The sequence below is a fragment of the Embiotoca jacksoni genome, unplaced genomic scaffold (genome assembly GCF_022577435.1).
Source record: "Embiotoca jacksoni isolate LCO1_2020_lvr unplaced genomic scaffold, fEmbJac1.0.p SCAF_1, whole genome shotgun sequence".
NCBI lineage: Eukaryota > Metazoa > Chordata > Actinopteri > Embiotocidae > Embiotoca > Embiotoca jacksoni.
The window spans coordinates 9662239-9680029 of record NW_027185229.1 but is presented as its reverse complement, the minus strand read 5'-3'; the positions used below and the strand labels follow the sequence as shown (position 1 = coordinate 9680029).

At 45.4% G+C, this 17791-nt stretch overlaps 2 protein-coding genes across 5 annotated transcripts in view; one reads left to right on the top strand and one right to left on the bottom strand.

The window, feature by feature from the left end:
- Positions 1-329: 329 nt before the first annotated feature.
- On the top strand, positions 330-1628 carry id1 (inhibitor of DNA binding 1, HLH protein). Its single transcript, XM_069155208.1, has 2 exons — positions 330-832; positions 1059-1628. Exons 1-2 carry the CDS (start codon positions 470-472, stop codon positions 1092-1094), a joined length of 399 nt encoding a protein of 132 aa, XP_069011309.1. The 5' UTR covers positions 330-469; the 3' UTR covers positions 1095-1628.
- Positions 1629-3944: 2316 nt separating this feature from the next.
- Positions 3945-17791, bottom strand: part of LOC138201357 (nuclear receptor coactivator 3-like) — a 30394-nt gene continuing 16547 nt past the window's right edge. Inside the window, exons 3-23 of one of the 4 annotated variants that reach the window (XM_069155078.1) lie at positions 16979-17083; positions 16549-16709; positions 15153-15253; positions 14776-14950; positions 14410-14601; positions 13978-14064; positions 12835-12978; positions 11554-11701; positions 10853-11445; positions 9732-10708; positions 9518-9641; positions 9060-9299; positions 8706-8918; positions 8170-8287; positions 7854-8025; positions 7245-7610; positions 6803-7009; positions 6390-6711; positions 6094-6286; positions 5775-5973; positions 3945-5636 (exon numbers count right to left, since the gene is read on the bottom strand). In XM_069155078.1, the coding sequence (XP_069011179.1) occupies positions 5625-5636; positions 5775-5973; positions 6094-6286; positions 6390-6711; positions 6803-7009; positions 7245-7610; positions 7854-8025; positions 8170-8287; positions 8706-8918; positions 9060-9299; positions 9518-9641; positions 9732-10708; positions 10853-11445; positions 11554-11701; positions 12835-12978; positions 13978-14064; positions 14410-14601; positions 14776-14950; positions 15153-15253; positions 16549-16709; positions 16979-17064 (4830 nt within the window). In that variant the 5' untranslated portion in view covers positions 17065-17083 and the 3' untranslated portion in view covers positions 3945-5624. The other 3 variants (XM_069154817.1, XM_069154909.1, XM_069154996.1) reach the window with 3 other exon arrangements.

Here is a 17791-nt window from a genome sequence, read left to right as displayed (position 1 = left end):
CCCACACACATTCTCACAGTGCATACCCAAAGCATTCACCACCCCTTGACTGTCCCCAGGCAATCTACACCTGCAGAGTCCCCAAGCCATGGACAGCTGGATTCCCACATATTACCCATAAAAGACACACATTTGTTTCCATTTGTAACGCCATCCTTCAAACAGATTGTAAATCCCGATAACCAGCCGAGCGCAGTCATTGGCTAAATCTCAGGTTGTGGACCGCCTCATCAATACAAACGCAGCTGTCTCATTGGCCCACCTCCTTCAAACCAGACGACTCGGACACGCCTCCGGCTTCTGCTCCATTATAAAGCCGAGGAGGTTCGCCCATGTGGATGTTGCAAACTGTCAACATTATATTCCCGTGATCACTAAGAGGAGGAGAAGCCTCATTGCCTTCCTACGCTCTCTCTTTTTTCCCCCCCTGTACCATCTTTTGGAAGCTACACATCCTACGCTGATCAAGATGAAGGTTGTCGGATCTACCTGCACCCTGAAGAGCAAAGTCGGCGGCGAGGACGTGGTGCGCTGTCTGTCCGATCAGAGCCTGAGCATCGCCAAGTGCAAGATCCCGCTGTTGGACGAGCAGATGAGCGTCTTCGTCCAGGACATGAACAGCTGCTACAGCAAGCTAAAGGAGCTCGTGCCCACTCTGCCCACCAACAAGAAAGCCAGCAAAGTGGAGATCCTGCAGCATGTCATCGACTACATATGGGACCTGCAGGTCGAGCTGGACGAGCCGGAGAAGAGCCGTCAGCATTCGGTCAGCGGTGTCCCACGAACACCGCTCACTACCCTGAACGCAGAGCTCGCCAGCATCTCAGTGGAGGTAAATATATTGCCACGGCACTGCAGAATAAATCTAAGAATAGCTCTTATGTCCTCCAGAGCTGCATGATTCCCCTGTAATATCTGATTTTGAATGTCAGTTCGCGTGCGTAAAGTTGTCAAGTCCGTGCGCAAAATCTCCCTTTTGCGCACGAGTTAGACTGTAACTGCTTTGTATCTGTGTGACATACATGTACTTATCGACCTACTTTTCTCTCTCCCCGCAGAACGGATGCTCAGATGACAGGATTATGTGCCGTTAAGAGCTCGTGGAGCATCGCCCCATCACCCCACAGCGAGCACCGCGAAGAACGAACAAGGCTACTTGATGTGACTTCTCGAAAACATCAAAAAATAAAACCTTGAACTGTGTAGGGACGTTTCAAACTCCCAATGCTAGAAAAAAAAACCCGTTGTGTGGACATCCTCCAACTGCGGTGGTCTCACTCACGGCTCTCGATTCATCAGAGGGCCCTGAGATAAGAGGAAGACCGGTGGTGTCCAGATACAGACTGGGTTATCCGGGAGACCAAGACAAGTTCAGTGCAACCAGCATCGCTCGTTGCTTGTAGAGTTTTAAAAGAAAGCTTATGTTTCTGTTACGCTCTTTGTATCTTGTGTAAACCATATAGAGAATTCAACATTTTGTAAAAGGAAAAAAAAATAATTTTCTCAGATTCCTGAGCGACAAACTTGTATTGTATATTACAATGCCACAGTATGTGAAGATATTGTTTTCTTACAATGTACCTTATTGGTGTTTTTATTAAAACAAGACAATTATTTTTGAACAAGAATCCTTCTGTGTCACTGTGTCTGTGTGGGGGAGAAAGATTAAGTGGTGTATCACATCACATTCCTGAGAGGGGTTCAGTATCGATTTCTCGGGATAGAACCATAGCTGTGAAAAACAACACTTGGTTATTATGGGCTGTTACAGCCTTATTATCACTGTGATCAATCGCAGGTCTTGTCATATACATTTTGAACAACTTCTCGTGTAGCTGAGTACCAGAGGAGTGCTACACCAACAAGAAGCTGTCAAGTCATTCAGGTAACATAAAACCAAAGCTGGTGGTAAACATAATGGCTCACAGCCAGTTAAATTGGTAATTTGCCTCTCTCTGGGTCATTAACGTATCACATTACAAGAGGAAGTCTCACTTTAAGTCGTCAAGTCTAAAGATCTTCACACAGTCAAGGTTCGGGGAGTAAACTTTTAAATTAAATCAGTGCAGTCAGATGATTTAATATTTTACACGTGTTTTCAACAAATTCACTGTCAAAGATGAAATCATTTATGGTTTATTAGGAAAGAAAAAAAAGAAAACGGTTTTGATGCACTTCATAAAACATCCATTTAAAGATGGTGTACCAATATGTTATCGTGTAAATCAGCAGTTTTTGCGAGTCTCCCCCGGCACTGCAGGGGTTAAAATGGCTTTGGCGAGGCGATTCGTTATAAGATTTATTCTGTCTCCCTGGTGCAATGTTTTTCCCATTTCCCTGCGGTGCGATGCGCACAGCTGCAGCCCCGGCGTGGCCAGTGTGTGATTGTGTTTGTGTGATAGCTTTGTGCCAAGGGCAGGGGAGGGCGGCGGGGCCCAGACTGAGCGGCGCCTCGGCACACCTGGGGAAGTTCAGGTTAAATAGCTCCACATTCCTCAACACACAGCTGATTGAAACATTAACAAACAGTAATCCACGGGCCAGGCCGCAGATGGGCCGGGAACCACGCCAACACACAGAGAGAGAGAGAGGGAGAGTAGCTCCCGGGTAGAGATTCCCACAGTACAGTCTTATGCCATAAGTTTGCTAATAATATATAGGCTACACTTCTTTAAAAAAAATAAGAGAGTCCTGCACTGCTTGAGCTGTCTGTCAGATAAGTGTCCACAAGTAGTTCAACAGGAGTATTTAACACTTAAAAAAAAAAAGAAAAAAAAAATTCCTTAGTGATTTTCTTAATACTGTTAAATCATTAATTTTATTCCGTCTCCACTGTTAATCACATATAATTATCTATATGGCAGATACAAATGCCCCTTACGTAATGTGTGGAGAAAATGAACACCAGGCTGTTGTGGTCTCCACAATAAGTCTTTGCTCCATATTATATTACCCCATTCAATCCAATTAGAGCTGCATCGTGCGTTTTATATGCGCTTCAATCCTAATGATTATTATTATTCTAATCCCTGAGTGGGATTCAAACCTCATGTCCCTTCCTTCGACTCTCTCTGGTAGCTTGCCCCCTCTTGCGAGCATGAAATGAATTGCAGTCATGTGCTGCGTAAAAAGCTTGTATCGTCCTGTGTGTGGCAGAGGACGTGTCAGTGAGGACATTAAAAGACAACAACGCCCTCTTCTGGTAACACCGACACTGATGGTACAAACCATGCATCATTTATTTAAAAGAAACTCTAGATTAGGAAAAACCTTAAAAAGTGAGTATGTGTTGGCAGAAGAACTTTTAATTATCGAACCACTGAAGTAAAATACCCATCTATAATTTAAGCAGTTAAAACCAGCCACGGTAAAAAGCTATTGAGGATGATCAGTAAGGTGATGAAGAAAATTCTTTTACTTTTGATACTTTTAAGTAGTTTTTGCTAATAATGCTCGAGAAGTACTTTGAATGTAGTATGGTATTGCTCTTTCAGTCAGAGATACCAGTACTCCTTCCACCACTGTGCCTCAGTGTGTTATATCTATTCTAAAGGATTTAATAAATTCTCAGGATCGATCAGCAAGTTTAACATATTTTGACTCACACTTATGGGTTTTATGATGACTTGAAATTAACAACTGTTTCAAGTTTTCTTTTTTTACACTAAATACACTAGAAGTGTATTGTTGAAAATAAAAGTCGTTTTTCTCCTGACAGAATATTGCAACTAAAAAAAGAGAATGGGTCATTTTTTCATTTGCGTTTTCCAATAACCTGAGAGCAGAGGCTCTCATCTGTTTTGTCTGATGAAACTAATTATTGTATCAGTACAGTAAACTGGCTGAGTTTTCCTGTAACCACACTGGGACTAAGTAAATTACAGAAAAACAACATCGCACAAAATCAGTTGGTAAAAAAAACTAGACAGCTGGAGTCAAGAGTGTTTAAATAGAAATTTGTATTTACATCAATATCAACATCAACTGAAAAACAAAAAACAAATCTGTAATATACATCCTGCAAAATGACAGCTTATCTGACATCCAAACAAAGAAAAACAAACCAAATGATCTCTCACTTCTTCTTGCACTTTAAACTCTACAAAGTTCCTTTTTTCCTGAAGTAACAAATCCTGGACATAAAATGAAGTTGTTTCCTGAAAAATAGATGAGATATTGATATGTCTTAAAGTGGATTTCATTCCATTGGTATTTCTCTATCACAGCAAAACATGCTTTGTATTTTTTTGTTTTGTTTTTCTGAATGTAAAATCTGATAAGCTTCTCACTCGTGGAACAACCAATCCCATGTCCATAACCATTCTGACACTTTTACAGATCCATGATATGTACCCATTTACCATTAGAATAATATAACACGCATCATAAAAAATGTACACCAGAAACCTCAGAAACTATACACAGATGTGGAAAAATATCTTTGGATTGCGCATGTTGAAAAGGTAGATTCAGCGAGTTGAGAACAGTCAAAAGAACATGGTGGGAATAAAAATACACTTGATAGACAGAGCAGGTGGGAGGGAGAGAGGAGAACACTGCAAGAACCAGGCTTATTGGTGAACTGAGGAGATCTGTGCTCTCGACTTCACTGTACTGCAGACAGAACGCACACAGCTCAGCTCACACAGAACCCAACACAAATCATCACTTTATGTGTCAAACATTCAACACATCAGACACTCGTCACAAGTAAAAAGGTGCCTTGCTAAAAACATGAAATACATAACTTTTTTTGGGGAAACTTAAAAAAAGCAGTCAGAAAATGACAAACAAGGGAACAGAAACCCAAACATACCTGCGATATTTGCAAAAGCATGAAAAGAACCCATTAGTATTGACCAATGGGACACAAAAATACAACCAGGTCTTTGTGCAACAACGGGCCTTTAAAAAGCATGTTTGATATATTTTGTAGAATATTTACAATTCATATTCACAGAGGATATTTGAGACATCTAATACTGCAGTACCATTAGTTTGCTTAGAACAGGGATTATGATGCTCAGTTACAGTCTAAAGCATAGAGGCGAGAGTTATTGCTCCAATCTGCATAACATCGTAAACTGTGTGCTTATAGCTTCCAATGACTTTTAAGAATGAGGTGCATCCAAAGGATAAGAAAAGAGAAAAAGCAGAAACCCATTGTTGTGAAGGCATTGAATCTCTAGTAAGGCTGTAATGACGAAGAAATATTGCATCAATTGTTTTTTCCCCCCCACGCAGAAGCCTCCAGGTAAAGTGCAGCTACAGCCAGTTGTACCGTAGTCCTGTTCTGCAGCCTGACCATGATGCTGAATACTGCCCGACAGCTTCAGGTTAGTCACCTGAATACACACACACGCACACACACACGCGCACACACACACACACACTGCTGCTTTATGTTTGTGTTGGTATGCAAAGCTTCAGCTGGGGATGAAGCCCAGCCCACATTTGTCCTTGTTGGCCACTTCTTCCGGGGCCAACAGAGTGTTGTGCTGAGTTTTCTGTGTTACATTTTATACTGGGGAACTACAAATGTGTGTGTGTGTGTGTGTCTGTCTCCTCTCATGGTCCAGCCTGCTCTGCCACAGCTGAAAGGGTCCAGTTTCTGCAGTCAGTCCTCAACAATACTTCTGCAGACACACAAAAACAGTTGAAATTAAAAAAAAACAAAACAAAAAAAACCCTTTCCTTTAAATGTCTAACGTGTTTGAACTCAGCTGAACTTCATGTCAGCGCACTAAATCCCTCTGATTTACAGCATTTTCTACCTGATCAGGTCCTATCGGCATTCTGCCCATTCCCATAGGGTTCATGCCTATTTGAGCCTGCATCTGTCCTGGCATTTGGGCCATCTGCCCTGCACCGGCCCCACTGACCGGCCCAGGGCCACCCATGGAGTTGTTCATCATCATGGGTGCAAACTGGCCCTGGTTGCCCTGCTGGGGGAACGGTGGCTGGGGGTATGAGCTGGGAAAACACAAAAATAAAAGAAGTTATATACCTCTGCCACTTTACTGTGAGAAGTATCACACTCTTCAAACTACAAACCTACACTTGAATAACTGATGATTCAACAATGCTACATACTTGTTACGTGGCATGCCGCCCTGGGGCCAGCCTTTCATGTCTCCAGATGAGTACATGTGCCCCCCCTGAGCATTTCCCTGCATCCCTGGCATCATGGGGTTTTGTGGAGGACCTCCCATTCGTCCCTGTATCATGTTTCCTGGTGAGCTGCTACCTGGAGCCACGAATGATGGGTCCCCCTGCTGGTTCAGCCCTGCAAATACAACAACAGCAACAAGAGAACAGTCACGAGTGGGAAACTTAAAACATCCAGGAGAAACTGATACAGATGGCTGGCTTTGTCCCAGTCAACTCACCATAGTTACCTCCGTAGCTGAAACCCTGCTGTCCCGGCTGGTTCATGGGGGGGCCTCCCATGGGGCCGTCCATGCCTCCTGGTGCTGTGACATTAGGAGGGGGGCTGAAGCCTCCTGCTGCTCCCTGAACCTGCTGCTGCTGCTGTTGTTGCTGCTGCTGTTGTTGCTGCTGCTGTTGTTGCTGTTGTTGTTGCTGTTGTTGTTGTTGCTGTTGTTGCTGTTGTTGCTGCTGCATCAGCATCATCATCCGCTGCCTCCTCATCTGCATGGTCATCATCTCCCTGCTGCGCTGAGCCATCATCTGGGCGTTCAGGAAACCAGGCTACAGATAAACATAATGATGACTTGGCTACCTTTATTAAAAGTGGCAAGTGAATGCAAACTACATTATATATGAAGGGCTGACTACACACCTGACCACTCATGCCTGCAGGCTGCATGCCCGGCTGCATACCCGGCTGCATGCCCGGCTGCATGCCCGGCTGCATGCCCGGCTGCATACCCGGCTGCATGCCCGGCTGCATACCCGGCTGCATGCCCGGCTGCATGCCCGGACGCATGGCAGGGTTTACTCCAGGGTTATTTTCCATCTTAATGCCTTGTCGTGTCTGGTTCATAAACTGAAAGATGCAACAAAATCACAACACTTTAATGCACCTTCTTTGATGTTCACAATTAATCAAAACACCCAGGAAGATAAATAACGCCAAGAAACAAGTTCACCTATTATATTTTCAGTCCAACACTATCTGTGTGTGTATTTGTCTCTCTGTGTGTGTGTGTGTGTGTGTGTGTGTGTGTGTGTGTGTGTGTGTGTGTGTGTGTGTGTTTGTTTCTGTGTGTGCGCAAAATCACCTGCTGTCCCTGTAGTCTCTGCTGTAGCTGCAGTCGAAGAGGCTTGGTGGCAGTCATCATGCGAGGTCTTGTCATGTTGGCACGGGGGTTGCCCATCCCCCCCATGCCTGCCATTCCCGGGAAGACTCCTGTCTGGCCCATCTGATTCATCATTGGGTTGAAGCCTCCAGGAGACTGGCCTTGTATCGTGTTGCCGCCATAACTGGGCTGTATGCCCATGGAAGGGGGCCCGGGGGGCCCGGGGTAGCCCTGGCCGTACATGGGTTTTTGGTCGATGACTATGGAGGAGTCAGGCCCTGGGAAAGGCTCTGATGGAGTTCTCTGGCCTTGATCCTGGCCCTGCTGGTGGCCCTCAGGTCCCTGGGCCTGGTGTACAAAGTAGTTGTCATGTTAGTAGACAAAGGAAGTTTTACTGCAATTACCATGCCAGCAAGCAACACAAATCTTGCCAACAGTATTTAATTAAATTACTGCCAGAGCTGCCAGATGGGACTGCAGAGCACAGAGCTAAAAAAAACTCTGGGAGTTTAACAACATTTAATACAAGTTAACAGTCAAGTGGCTGCAACACTGGTTATGGATGTATGCAAGTCATAATTTACACTGTACCTGGCCTACTATTTCAGGGATGCCTAAGGCTCGGTCTATCTCCTGCAGAGCAATGACATCAGCGGTGTTGAGCAGAGAGTCCAGCTGGTCCAGAAGAGCCCGTTCATCACTTGGACCCTCGCTGTTAGCCAGGGGCCCCAGCAGCTCATTCAGGGGGTGTGCAAACTGGTCCCTAATCCAACAGAAGACAGAGTTAAGTCCCATCAAGAAAAGAAGACTGCGATCACAGACTCTACTATCTGAATGTAGCCCGAGGTCGACGGAGTTAGAAACAATCAGGTGAGATTAAGCAAGTGCCGGTGCAAAGGGTTTTTACCTGTTTGTGTGGCTCTGTGGTCTGTCCATTCCCATGGCAGAGTCTGGCCAGGAGGGGGACTGAGGTGGGGGCCCACGTCCACCAAATGGGCTCATGCTCATTTTAGCTTCATGAGTACCTTCAGAGGTGAAAATGGGGAATGTAGGATTAAAAATGAGTCACATTATTTAGTTCATTTTAATACAGATGTTTATTAAACACAAATTGATCTAAATCATGAAACATGCTGGGTTCTCTCCGGGTACTCTGGCTTTCTCCCACCATCCAAAAAAAACCATGCACTTCAGGTTAATTGGTGATTCTACAAATTTCCCTTAGGTGTGAATGAGAGCGTGAACGGTCTCTGTTTCCGTCTGTCTCTACGTGTTGGAGCTGTGATAGACTGGCGACCTATCCAGGGTGAACCCTGCCTTCGCCCAAAGTGAGCTGGGATAGACTCCAGCCCCCCCCCCCCCCCCCCGTGACCCTGTTCAGGATAAAGCGGGTATAGATAATGGATGGATGGATGAAACACGCACTAGTTACAAGAGACATACCCATATCCATAAGTTGCTGCTGCAGCATAGACCTGGTGTTTCCAGGTGCACTGTTGGAGCGGTTGATCATGGGTCCTCCCATTGGACCAGTGCGCCCCATGCCTGGGTGTCCCAGTCCTGCCACAGGGCTGCCAGTGGGTCTCGCCATTCCCCATTCTCCTGGGCCTGCCATGGGATGGCGCTGATGCATCCCCATGCCTCTGCCCACACCTCCTGAACAACACAAGAGTGTTTCACCAAAAAGCTTAGAAACAGTGAACGCAGCACACTAAACTTCTGTACTTTCAAAGATTGTGGGTTTAAGTAAAAATTTAACAGTATGTAGTCGTATTAAGAAGTAAGTGTTTAAGTTACTTGTTGGATTGCCCCGGGGTGGACACGCACTCATGCTTCCCGGAAAGCCGTTGGGCACAGCTCCAGGTCGGATAGGGGCGTCTATGTTCTCCTGTTTGACCAGCGTAGGACAAGGGACGTTCCTTCTTGTAGCCAGCCCGCCTCCTACTGCTCCCTCTCCACCCATTGGCTTAGCATCCATGGACAAAGCTCTTTGATAGGCAGCTCGCTGACTTGGAAGCATGGGGCCTCTCTCCCCGTCTGAAACAACACAATAGCAGGTTTAGGACACGTTTACACATTTGAATTTGATGACTGCTGCAGATTGAAAAGGATCCAGGATGTGACACCAAGTGACTGAAATCCCACATAACACAGCTGCTTTACTATCTTGACCAGGCATACTCTTGTTTTTTTTTGCAACCAGCATGTGCAGTATTTGACTAATTTATACATTGCACTTGATTATACTAACTCACCGTGTAAACTGTCAGGAATATTTCCCTGTTTGTTTCCCACTTCCTTCCCGGCTCTGGAGTCTGGTTCGGGGTAGAAGCCAGAGTTCTTCCTTGGGGCACCCAGAATGGTCTCCAGGGTCTCCGTCTGCACCACCAGAAAGCAAGAATGATAAAAAAATAATGTCTGACTGGGAAGAATTAACAACATGCAAGAGATCTGGAGCAAAATAACTACCTCATCAGATGGCTCCAGCTTGACCTTGCCATCCATGCAGTGGGGGTCCGAGCTGGTGACCCCCACTCCCTGAGCTCCTCTCCCCTCCAAATCTTCCAGCTTTGGCTTCACATCACCACCTTCTTTAGTGTCGTCTTTGTTGAGGAGGTAATGAAGGAGGGCGTGGGGTTTCTCCTTCTTAGGGCTGTGCTGCTCCGACTTTGATTCGGATCCTCTTCCCCCTCCGGGGGCTGCAGGTCCCGGCTCTGGTGCCCCTGAATCCAAGCTGCTCTTCCCGGTGGCCTCTGCTGTGATGCGAGCCACTTCATCGGGAGTGTTTCCGTTCTGCAGGAGCTTGTGGAGGATCTTGTGCTTCTCCTGCAGTGACTGACTTGTTAAATGTCCTGTGCCACCAGAAGAGGACACGGCACCATTATTCCCGCCTGTGGAGGAGGACACTCCTGTTGAGGAGGGACTGGTGACACCTGCTGTTCCGTCTTTAGCCTCAGGTGTGGCGCTGGTCTTGAAGCTTGGCGTGTGATTCGGTGGCACCAGCTCATCTGTCGGGGAGGTGAGGAGCTGTAGGAGCTTCTTGTGGCACGGATTGTCAGGGACCCGTCGGTTGGATTCTCCTCCACTCAGACCTGCCTCTCTGCTGGCCTGACTGTCTGGCTTGTCAGGAGGGCCCTCGCTGGTGGGTGTGTGTGGGTGCGATTGCTGCTCTCCGCCGGCTCCCAGTGAGCTGCCTGGGCTCTTGGAGTCAGAGTAGGCTGGGAGGCCCGGTTTACACGGTCCCCCTGTAGCCTGATTGGTGGAGTTGATGCTTGGGGAGCTGTCAGGCTTGTGAGGAGGAGGAGAGGTGAGTGAGGAAGGCATTGGGTTGCCCACTCCATCACTGATGGCTTGAAGAGCATTCAACGAGCTGCTGGAGAAGGTGGCGCCCCCTCCTCCACCTCCTGAATTACCAGAGTGAGTGGAGCTCATGGGAGAGTTCATACCTGCAAAGGACACAACCATGAAGTGAAAAAAACAAATGTCAGAAAACATGTGATTTAAGAAGGTGTGATTATCTCCATCTAGTTAACTTGCATATCAAATGTTGCTGATTGTTCTTGAGACCTCTAAAAAAGTTTAGCTCATACCTCCGGGAGAAAAGGGGCTGGCAACCGTCTTGGGGCTTCCTCTGACTCTGGGTGAACCCATGACATTTTGAGGACTGTTAATCCCTGGATTGGCCTGGGAGGGGCTGGTCATTCCCATCCCATACCCTCCACCTCCAGCTCCGTGGAACTGACCCATGTGCTGATGTTGGTGCTGCTGCTGCTGCTGCTGCTGCTGCTGCTGCTGGTGCTGCTGGTGCTGCTGGTGCATACCATGATGGCCCATCTGATTCATGGACCCCATTTGGTTCATTGGATGCATGGAATTTATTTGATTCATCTGACCCATGTTGTTCATTTGATGCATGGAATTAATTTGATTCATCTGATGCATGTGATTCATCTGATGCATGGGGTTCATTTGATTCATCTGGTTAATGGGATTCATGCGGCCGCCCCCTGCGTATGGAGGCCCTCCTCTCTGTGGCATGTTGCCCTGTTCAGCCATGCTGTAGCCCCTGCTCATGCCCATGCTACCTCCGGGGCCCATGTTCATCTGTTGGTTGGGATTGTTCACACCCATGTTTTGAGGCCTCAAGCCACCACCCTGGTTCCCACGGTAACCATTGTGCTCTCTGACAAGAAAATTCAAATAACGGTCATTGGAAACAGAAGACTGATTAATCTCAAAGGTGTAGTAAAATCATATTACTAGGTAGTGTAAATTGTTAGAGCATTTGTACCTTTGTAGCAAGTGTGTGGACAGGAAAGAGTGCGGCTCATTTGTGTTGGGATTCCTACAGAGGTCACTCCTCGTCTGGGCTGTAACTGGGGTGCCATCAGAGAGCGAGAAGCGGTAGAGTGGAGTCTCCGCGTGGCTATTATGGAAAGCTGGAGCAAAAAAAAGAAGAATTAAAGTCCCGCCAAATTAGCTGGTATCAAACAAAGGCATACACACTATCAACATTCAAAACAAACAGCTAATAAACCCGCTGCCATATGTTGTGGTACAATAACCAATGTATTTTCCCCTGACACAACACAGAGGCAGGATAACATGATGAAAGTCAAAACTGCAATGAGAACATGTCACGTATACCTCTTCATCAAAGCTTTGCTTTCTAGCTTCTTCTTTTACAATTCCCCTTTATATAAAGTGATCTGCTGACATAAATGCATTGATTTCTATCTCTAAATAAAATGTTTCTATCAAGATGCCATGCAGTCATCACCATTGACCAAGTACTGACTGTGCTTTCTGTAGTTGCAGTAAAAGACCTATCGTAATCTGAAGTTGAACGATTTGATTACGAGTCCACTGGCTGCATTGACAGCAATAAATGTGTGCATTTTTTCGAAAAGAAAACCAATTTGAGATTCAGAGGCTGCGACAAACTGAAGAGACTTTTCAGGAGTCACAGCAGTGCTGCAAGTTGGGAATAGAGACCACTGTCTTGCTTTCTACACAACTAAATGATGACTAGTTGGGTCAGTCTAGTGCAATGCACAGCTTAGTCATGGGCAGTAACTATCCTGCTTTAGCCCTGCCCCCAAACAGGACTATTAAGATTACAGGTCAACACAGTGATCATTCACTGTATACTGTGGATACCCTGCATGGTCATCCTCTGTTACACATCAGACAGTCAGTGTAATTCAATGCGTCACGTAATGTTTTCTGCTGTAGTGGAGATTATATATTAATAGTGTTGCCCTGTTATTCATATCCCACATACCAAACATTTTAAAGTGATGACTTGTGTTCTGCTACATTCCTTATATACTTTTGTGATTGCTGCCTTCATAAGAAAGCTCAACCTGTTCTCCCGATGCCAATGAAAAAAGATCATAACAATGTCTAAGACGATGCTTTGATTTTAAGTAATCTACTCGCATTGAAAACACAAGTGTGGAAATGAAGTTGCTATTGCATATATTTGTTAATGCACACAAACTTATTTAGTTGAGGACGGAGTGATGGTGGCAGGGGAGGTTGGACGGTAGGGAGACACACAGCTACGTACCATCTTGGTAGTGGCGTTTGTAAGACCACGGTTGTCCATCGCTTCGATGGAGGAACATCTGCATGCAGCGTCTCACCAGGTCCTCCCAGCCTGGACGCATAGTGGTGTGAAGGGAGCTCTGCTGTTCAATTTCAATCAGTTTACCTGCAACAGATGATGCACAGTTAGTATTAGAAAGCCTGAACTTTAGGTATAGGGAATATTCCTAATATGGTGTATTAAGACATCTCTAAATATGTAGAATAACGTGGCATTAAAAGTCACATTGTGGTATCAGTACAAGTGATGAAAGTATAAATAAATACGTTTTATTTAAAAGGGACAACCACACATTAACAAATGTCACTTAACACTGAATTTTTAATTTCAGCTTGTTTGACTAAGTAAGCGGCTGTGCCTAAGAAAAAACATTTCCAAATGTCATGTTATATGTATGAAGGCATTCACATGTTTGGGCTCCGTGGGCAAATTAAATATTTTGTTCATTTTTAGTGAAAAGACAAATACAATCCCTGCAGTATGATTTCCCGCTGATGACATATAGAGCGTCCAGTCCTGTGTCAGCTAAACTGTCCTGCAGCTTTTTTAAATCATACGGCAAGTTTTCGTGGTCTTTCAGAGGTCATCTTGGCTTCCACAGCTCGTCTCAATGACATTTCTTTATGGAAATTTCGAGCTCGAAGCACTGACATCTTCTGACAGCCTTCCCCTGCTTTGTAGGCATCAATTATATTCTTATATCTTCTGTTGCTCAGAGGAGCCAATGGTTGTTAAATCTTACCACAACGATTGAAGTGTCAGACACCTTATGAGGCTGTGGAGCTGTCATGAGCCGACAATGCTTGACCTGCTTTATAAGTCTTAATCAGTCAATTAAAGCCTGGGGATTTAATTAAGTTATCAAACTTTATTCGTAGAGAGGTGTTCATTCTTTAAATTAAAATTTTAATGTTCATGAAATAAAGTTCATTAGCATTTGAAGAGAAGCTAATTTTTCCATGCGCGTTTGCTGCAGGGCTCTTTTTCAATTCAAAAATCAACTTAACATTTCATCTGCATCAAAGTTTTCATACAGCTGTACACAAAATGAACACACTTGGGTCAGTACTTGCATCTACTGGGTGTAACACAGTGGGCACTTACCAGACAGTTCATGGCGAGTGCTGAACCTCTCTGTCCTCTCTACAGCGGTGATGCGTCGAGCCACACAGATCATACATGACTGCAAATCTGAGTAAAGAGGCAACGCAATGTTAGGTCTTCATCATTAGACTACACAGGAGGAGAAACTGAAGAGTCAACTATTTGCAAAATGTAAGTGAAATAAACTTAGCAAATAACATAGAAGATGACCGGTCTGCACACTATGTGGAAGCCAAGTACAACAATAGGTAATAAAAACGAGTCCTGTTTTGTAGCACAAATGTTGGTGAACTCATCATAATATCATCTGCATTAATATATGTTAGAGGTTGTTTCTTGAACATTTTTACATCTATTTTTTTTTTTTAATCTGAAAACTACTACAACAGCAAAAATATTTAAATATTCAAAACTGTAAACTTTGGCTTTTACCATCTCCCTCCTCCATCATGGCCCGGGGCTGTGTGAGAGCAAAACACTGCATGGTCTCATAGCGTTGGCCCGCGGGTCTCTCCTCTGACAACCCATGACTCTGACTGTGGACAAAGTTCACCAGCATACGACAGTTGAAGGTGTGGCTCTTCTGACGGGTGGCCTCACCACCCCATGATGCTCCATTTGGTGCTGTGAAGAGGAAAAAGGACAAACCAGTGACCAGGACTGTGTGTGTGTGTGTGTGTGTGTGTGTGTGTGTGTGTGTGTGTGTGTGTGTGTGTTCAATCATGTACACACATATGTAAGTGGTATGAATGATCTTAAACGTGTTCACAACGACACATGTATGGACTCATATCTCACCATTAGACTTGGGTAGATTCTTGTGAAACTCCTCTCTGTCCTCATCGTGAATGATGTTGTACACACTGGTGTTGATCAGCTCCTCCTGCTTGTACTGCAGGTACTGCGTCACATTGTCTGACACAAATACAATGCTGCCCTCTCGGTTGACCACAAACAGAAAGCCGTCCAAGGCCTAAGAACAGCAGGGACACAAACGTGGACAGTTGAGTGAAGTGAAGACTTATCAATGCAAAAATCAGTCATTATTGGTCGCTCCTGTCGAAGCCAGCTCAGATGTTTTTGTCAACATATGAGCAATGACGGCAAAGCACCAGCCCAGCATATGGAGGGGCTGCTAATTGGTGTTGGCCCCGAGTGACCGTCCCCAAGCTGACCTGTAGGAGCAGCGGTCCCAGATGGTCTTTGTCAATGACCCCTTGACCAGTGGAGGACACATCCGCCTTCTGAACATCGTCATCGCTGCAAGAACTCTTTCCTGAGGACAGATGAAGCACATCGCTTTGCTGATGAAGAGAATTATAATTCTACAATTTGGCACCGGGACTTTTTACCTAGTGCTTTACATATTACAAATTATTCCATATAACAACTTTAATACTTAGAACACTTTGTTGACAGGTTTTGATACGTGTGCTGCGTGACTGGGATGTTTCAGACACAATATACTAGATATTTTTTGGATGTCCCTTTATCATACTGTCTGCCATAATTTCAAGTCAACCATTCTATGATTTACCGCTTCGCTATTAAAATAAAATATATTTTCTGGCCACCAGATGGCAGCACATGTCATGAGTGCATGGTCAGCATGCCTTTCTATTTTTAAAATCAGCATGTGTCTGAGGCTTTGTTAGATACCACTCTATTTCGCGGGGTCATTCGTGGTGAGACACTAAGCATGATTAAAAACAGTTTGACACTTGATTAAATACTATTTAAAAAATGGCTGTACAACCAAACAGAGATGGGAAAACAGTCAGTGACGTGAAAAAATACACACATCCAAGAAACTGCCCACAAAGAGGAAAGATGTGTAAACAAGGGGTGGGGGTGGGAAAAGGTGCATTAAATAGACAACAGACAGAGGACAGAAGAAAACAGGGAGGCCCTCCATCATTCCCATTGTGTTACTATGGTAACTTGGCTGCACAACACCAGGACCTGCAGTAGCCAGCTGTGACCCTGTGGGTAGATTCCAATATGATTGCTCTCTTTCTTGCTGCCCCACTTATCCTCTCAGATCTAATCTCAAAAAAGCTAAAAACAGGTGGAGGAAAATATCCGCCTCTGCGTATTTAATCAAGTCAAATCTGCAAAATGATTGGAAAATGGCCTACGGATAGGAGCGACTCTCTATAAGGTCTGATTTCTGAGTCTCCACTGTCATTAGTCTCCCAGAGAGGAGCAGGGTTTGGCACTAACAGATACTCACTGTCACTGACAGCCTTGAGCCATGACCACCAAGGATTGGTCTCAATTACTGGTGTTCATTTACCCCCAGCGATACACACAGCCAAACTGGCTGTCGGTCTGAAGCGGCCTGGCCATGAACCAAACACACCACTTCATCGCTGGGATCATCTGTCCTGCAGGAGGGTACTTGACAAGCCTAACTTTACCCACTGGTCACTCCACAAACACAAAGAGGAAAAAAACAACAAGAGAGAAAAAAAAAAAAAAAAAAAAAAAAAAAGGGGAAATTATACTTGTTCGTATGTGTCTGTGCTCAGGACTGGGAGTGTATGGGTGTAATTTGCACAGAGGTGGTACCTTGCTCTTTGATTTGTCTGATCTGCCTCACAGTCTCCTTGAGGATGGCACATTTGTCAGGCTTGACGTTGAAGCTGTCAATGTTCGAGAGGTTGGCAGAGATGAGCTCAGCCAGCTCCTCGATGTACTTGCTCTCCTGTTCCCTCCGACGCTTGTCACACCTGCCGGGGCGCCAAGGGGATTAGACATGTTGCCATGACAACCTCACCTCCCCATGCCCCATCCGTATGCAGGCCATACGGCCCATACAGGGCTCAGATGAACCGAGTTATTTTGTTAGCAGCAGACACACGTTTGAACTGGGGATGCTAACGGGAGGTCAGGAGGAAGAAAGTGACCAGACGGAACTTGCTGACATTCACACTTAAAACAGCAGAGGAGACAGTGGACTGATGCATGAAATCCATTCAACAGAAGTTGGAGCACTCACCCTAAGCCTGGTGTGTCACAGGTGGACAGTTTACGTTTGCGGTCGGAGCACAGCGGCTCCAACGAGTTGTCTCCTACGCCACTCATCTTCAGCACATATCAGCACCTGTAACACAACCGCACATCATATATACACACATATACAGCTGGTGCAATGTCATCAAAGAGGATGACGTGAGAGTGTTGTTTTATATACTCATATGTGCGGTACAATCCAATCAAAAGATAAGTGTGGACTCAGCTGTTTTTTTGCCAAGTCCGCTCAGAAATGAGTGGCTATAAACGAAGTGACTTCCATGGAAGAGTAGAGTCCTACAGATTTATAAGGGCAGCATATCCAGTTAGTAAAGCAGCCTTGGTTTCTGCTCTATGTTTGATGGGAGTGAAATCTCATCTGTTCCACTGCGAGGAGCGACTGATGATGATGTAGTGATTTGGAGCCTCGGGGGAGATGGGTCATCCTGCGTTCAGCCAGCCTGCCCGCTAGAAGGATACCACTCTGCTAGCAGCAGCAGCACCACACGTACACAAATCAGTTAGTACATGCTCAGGCATGTCACGGCACAGTCCGTAAGGGAGAAGACTGATAGTAGCTACAGTCACAGCAAGGCACATAGTCACCAGTCTGCCCCTTTTGTCTAACTGCCTGAGACTGCACCAGTAAAAACTACACTGCTCAGGCTTGTGAGCCTTCATACTAGACATCTGTTCTTTTTTTCCAATAGGTTTTAACTACCATTTCCACCATGCCATCTCCAGAAAATCCTCTCTCTCTCTCCCTCCCCTCTCTCTCCCTCCCTCCCTCCCTCCCTGG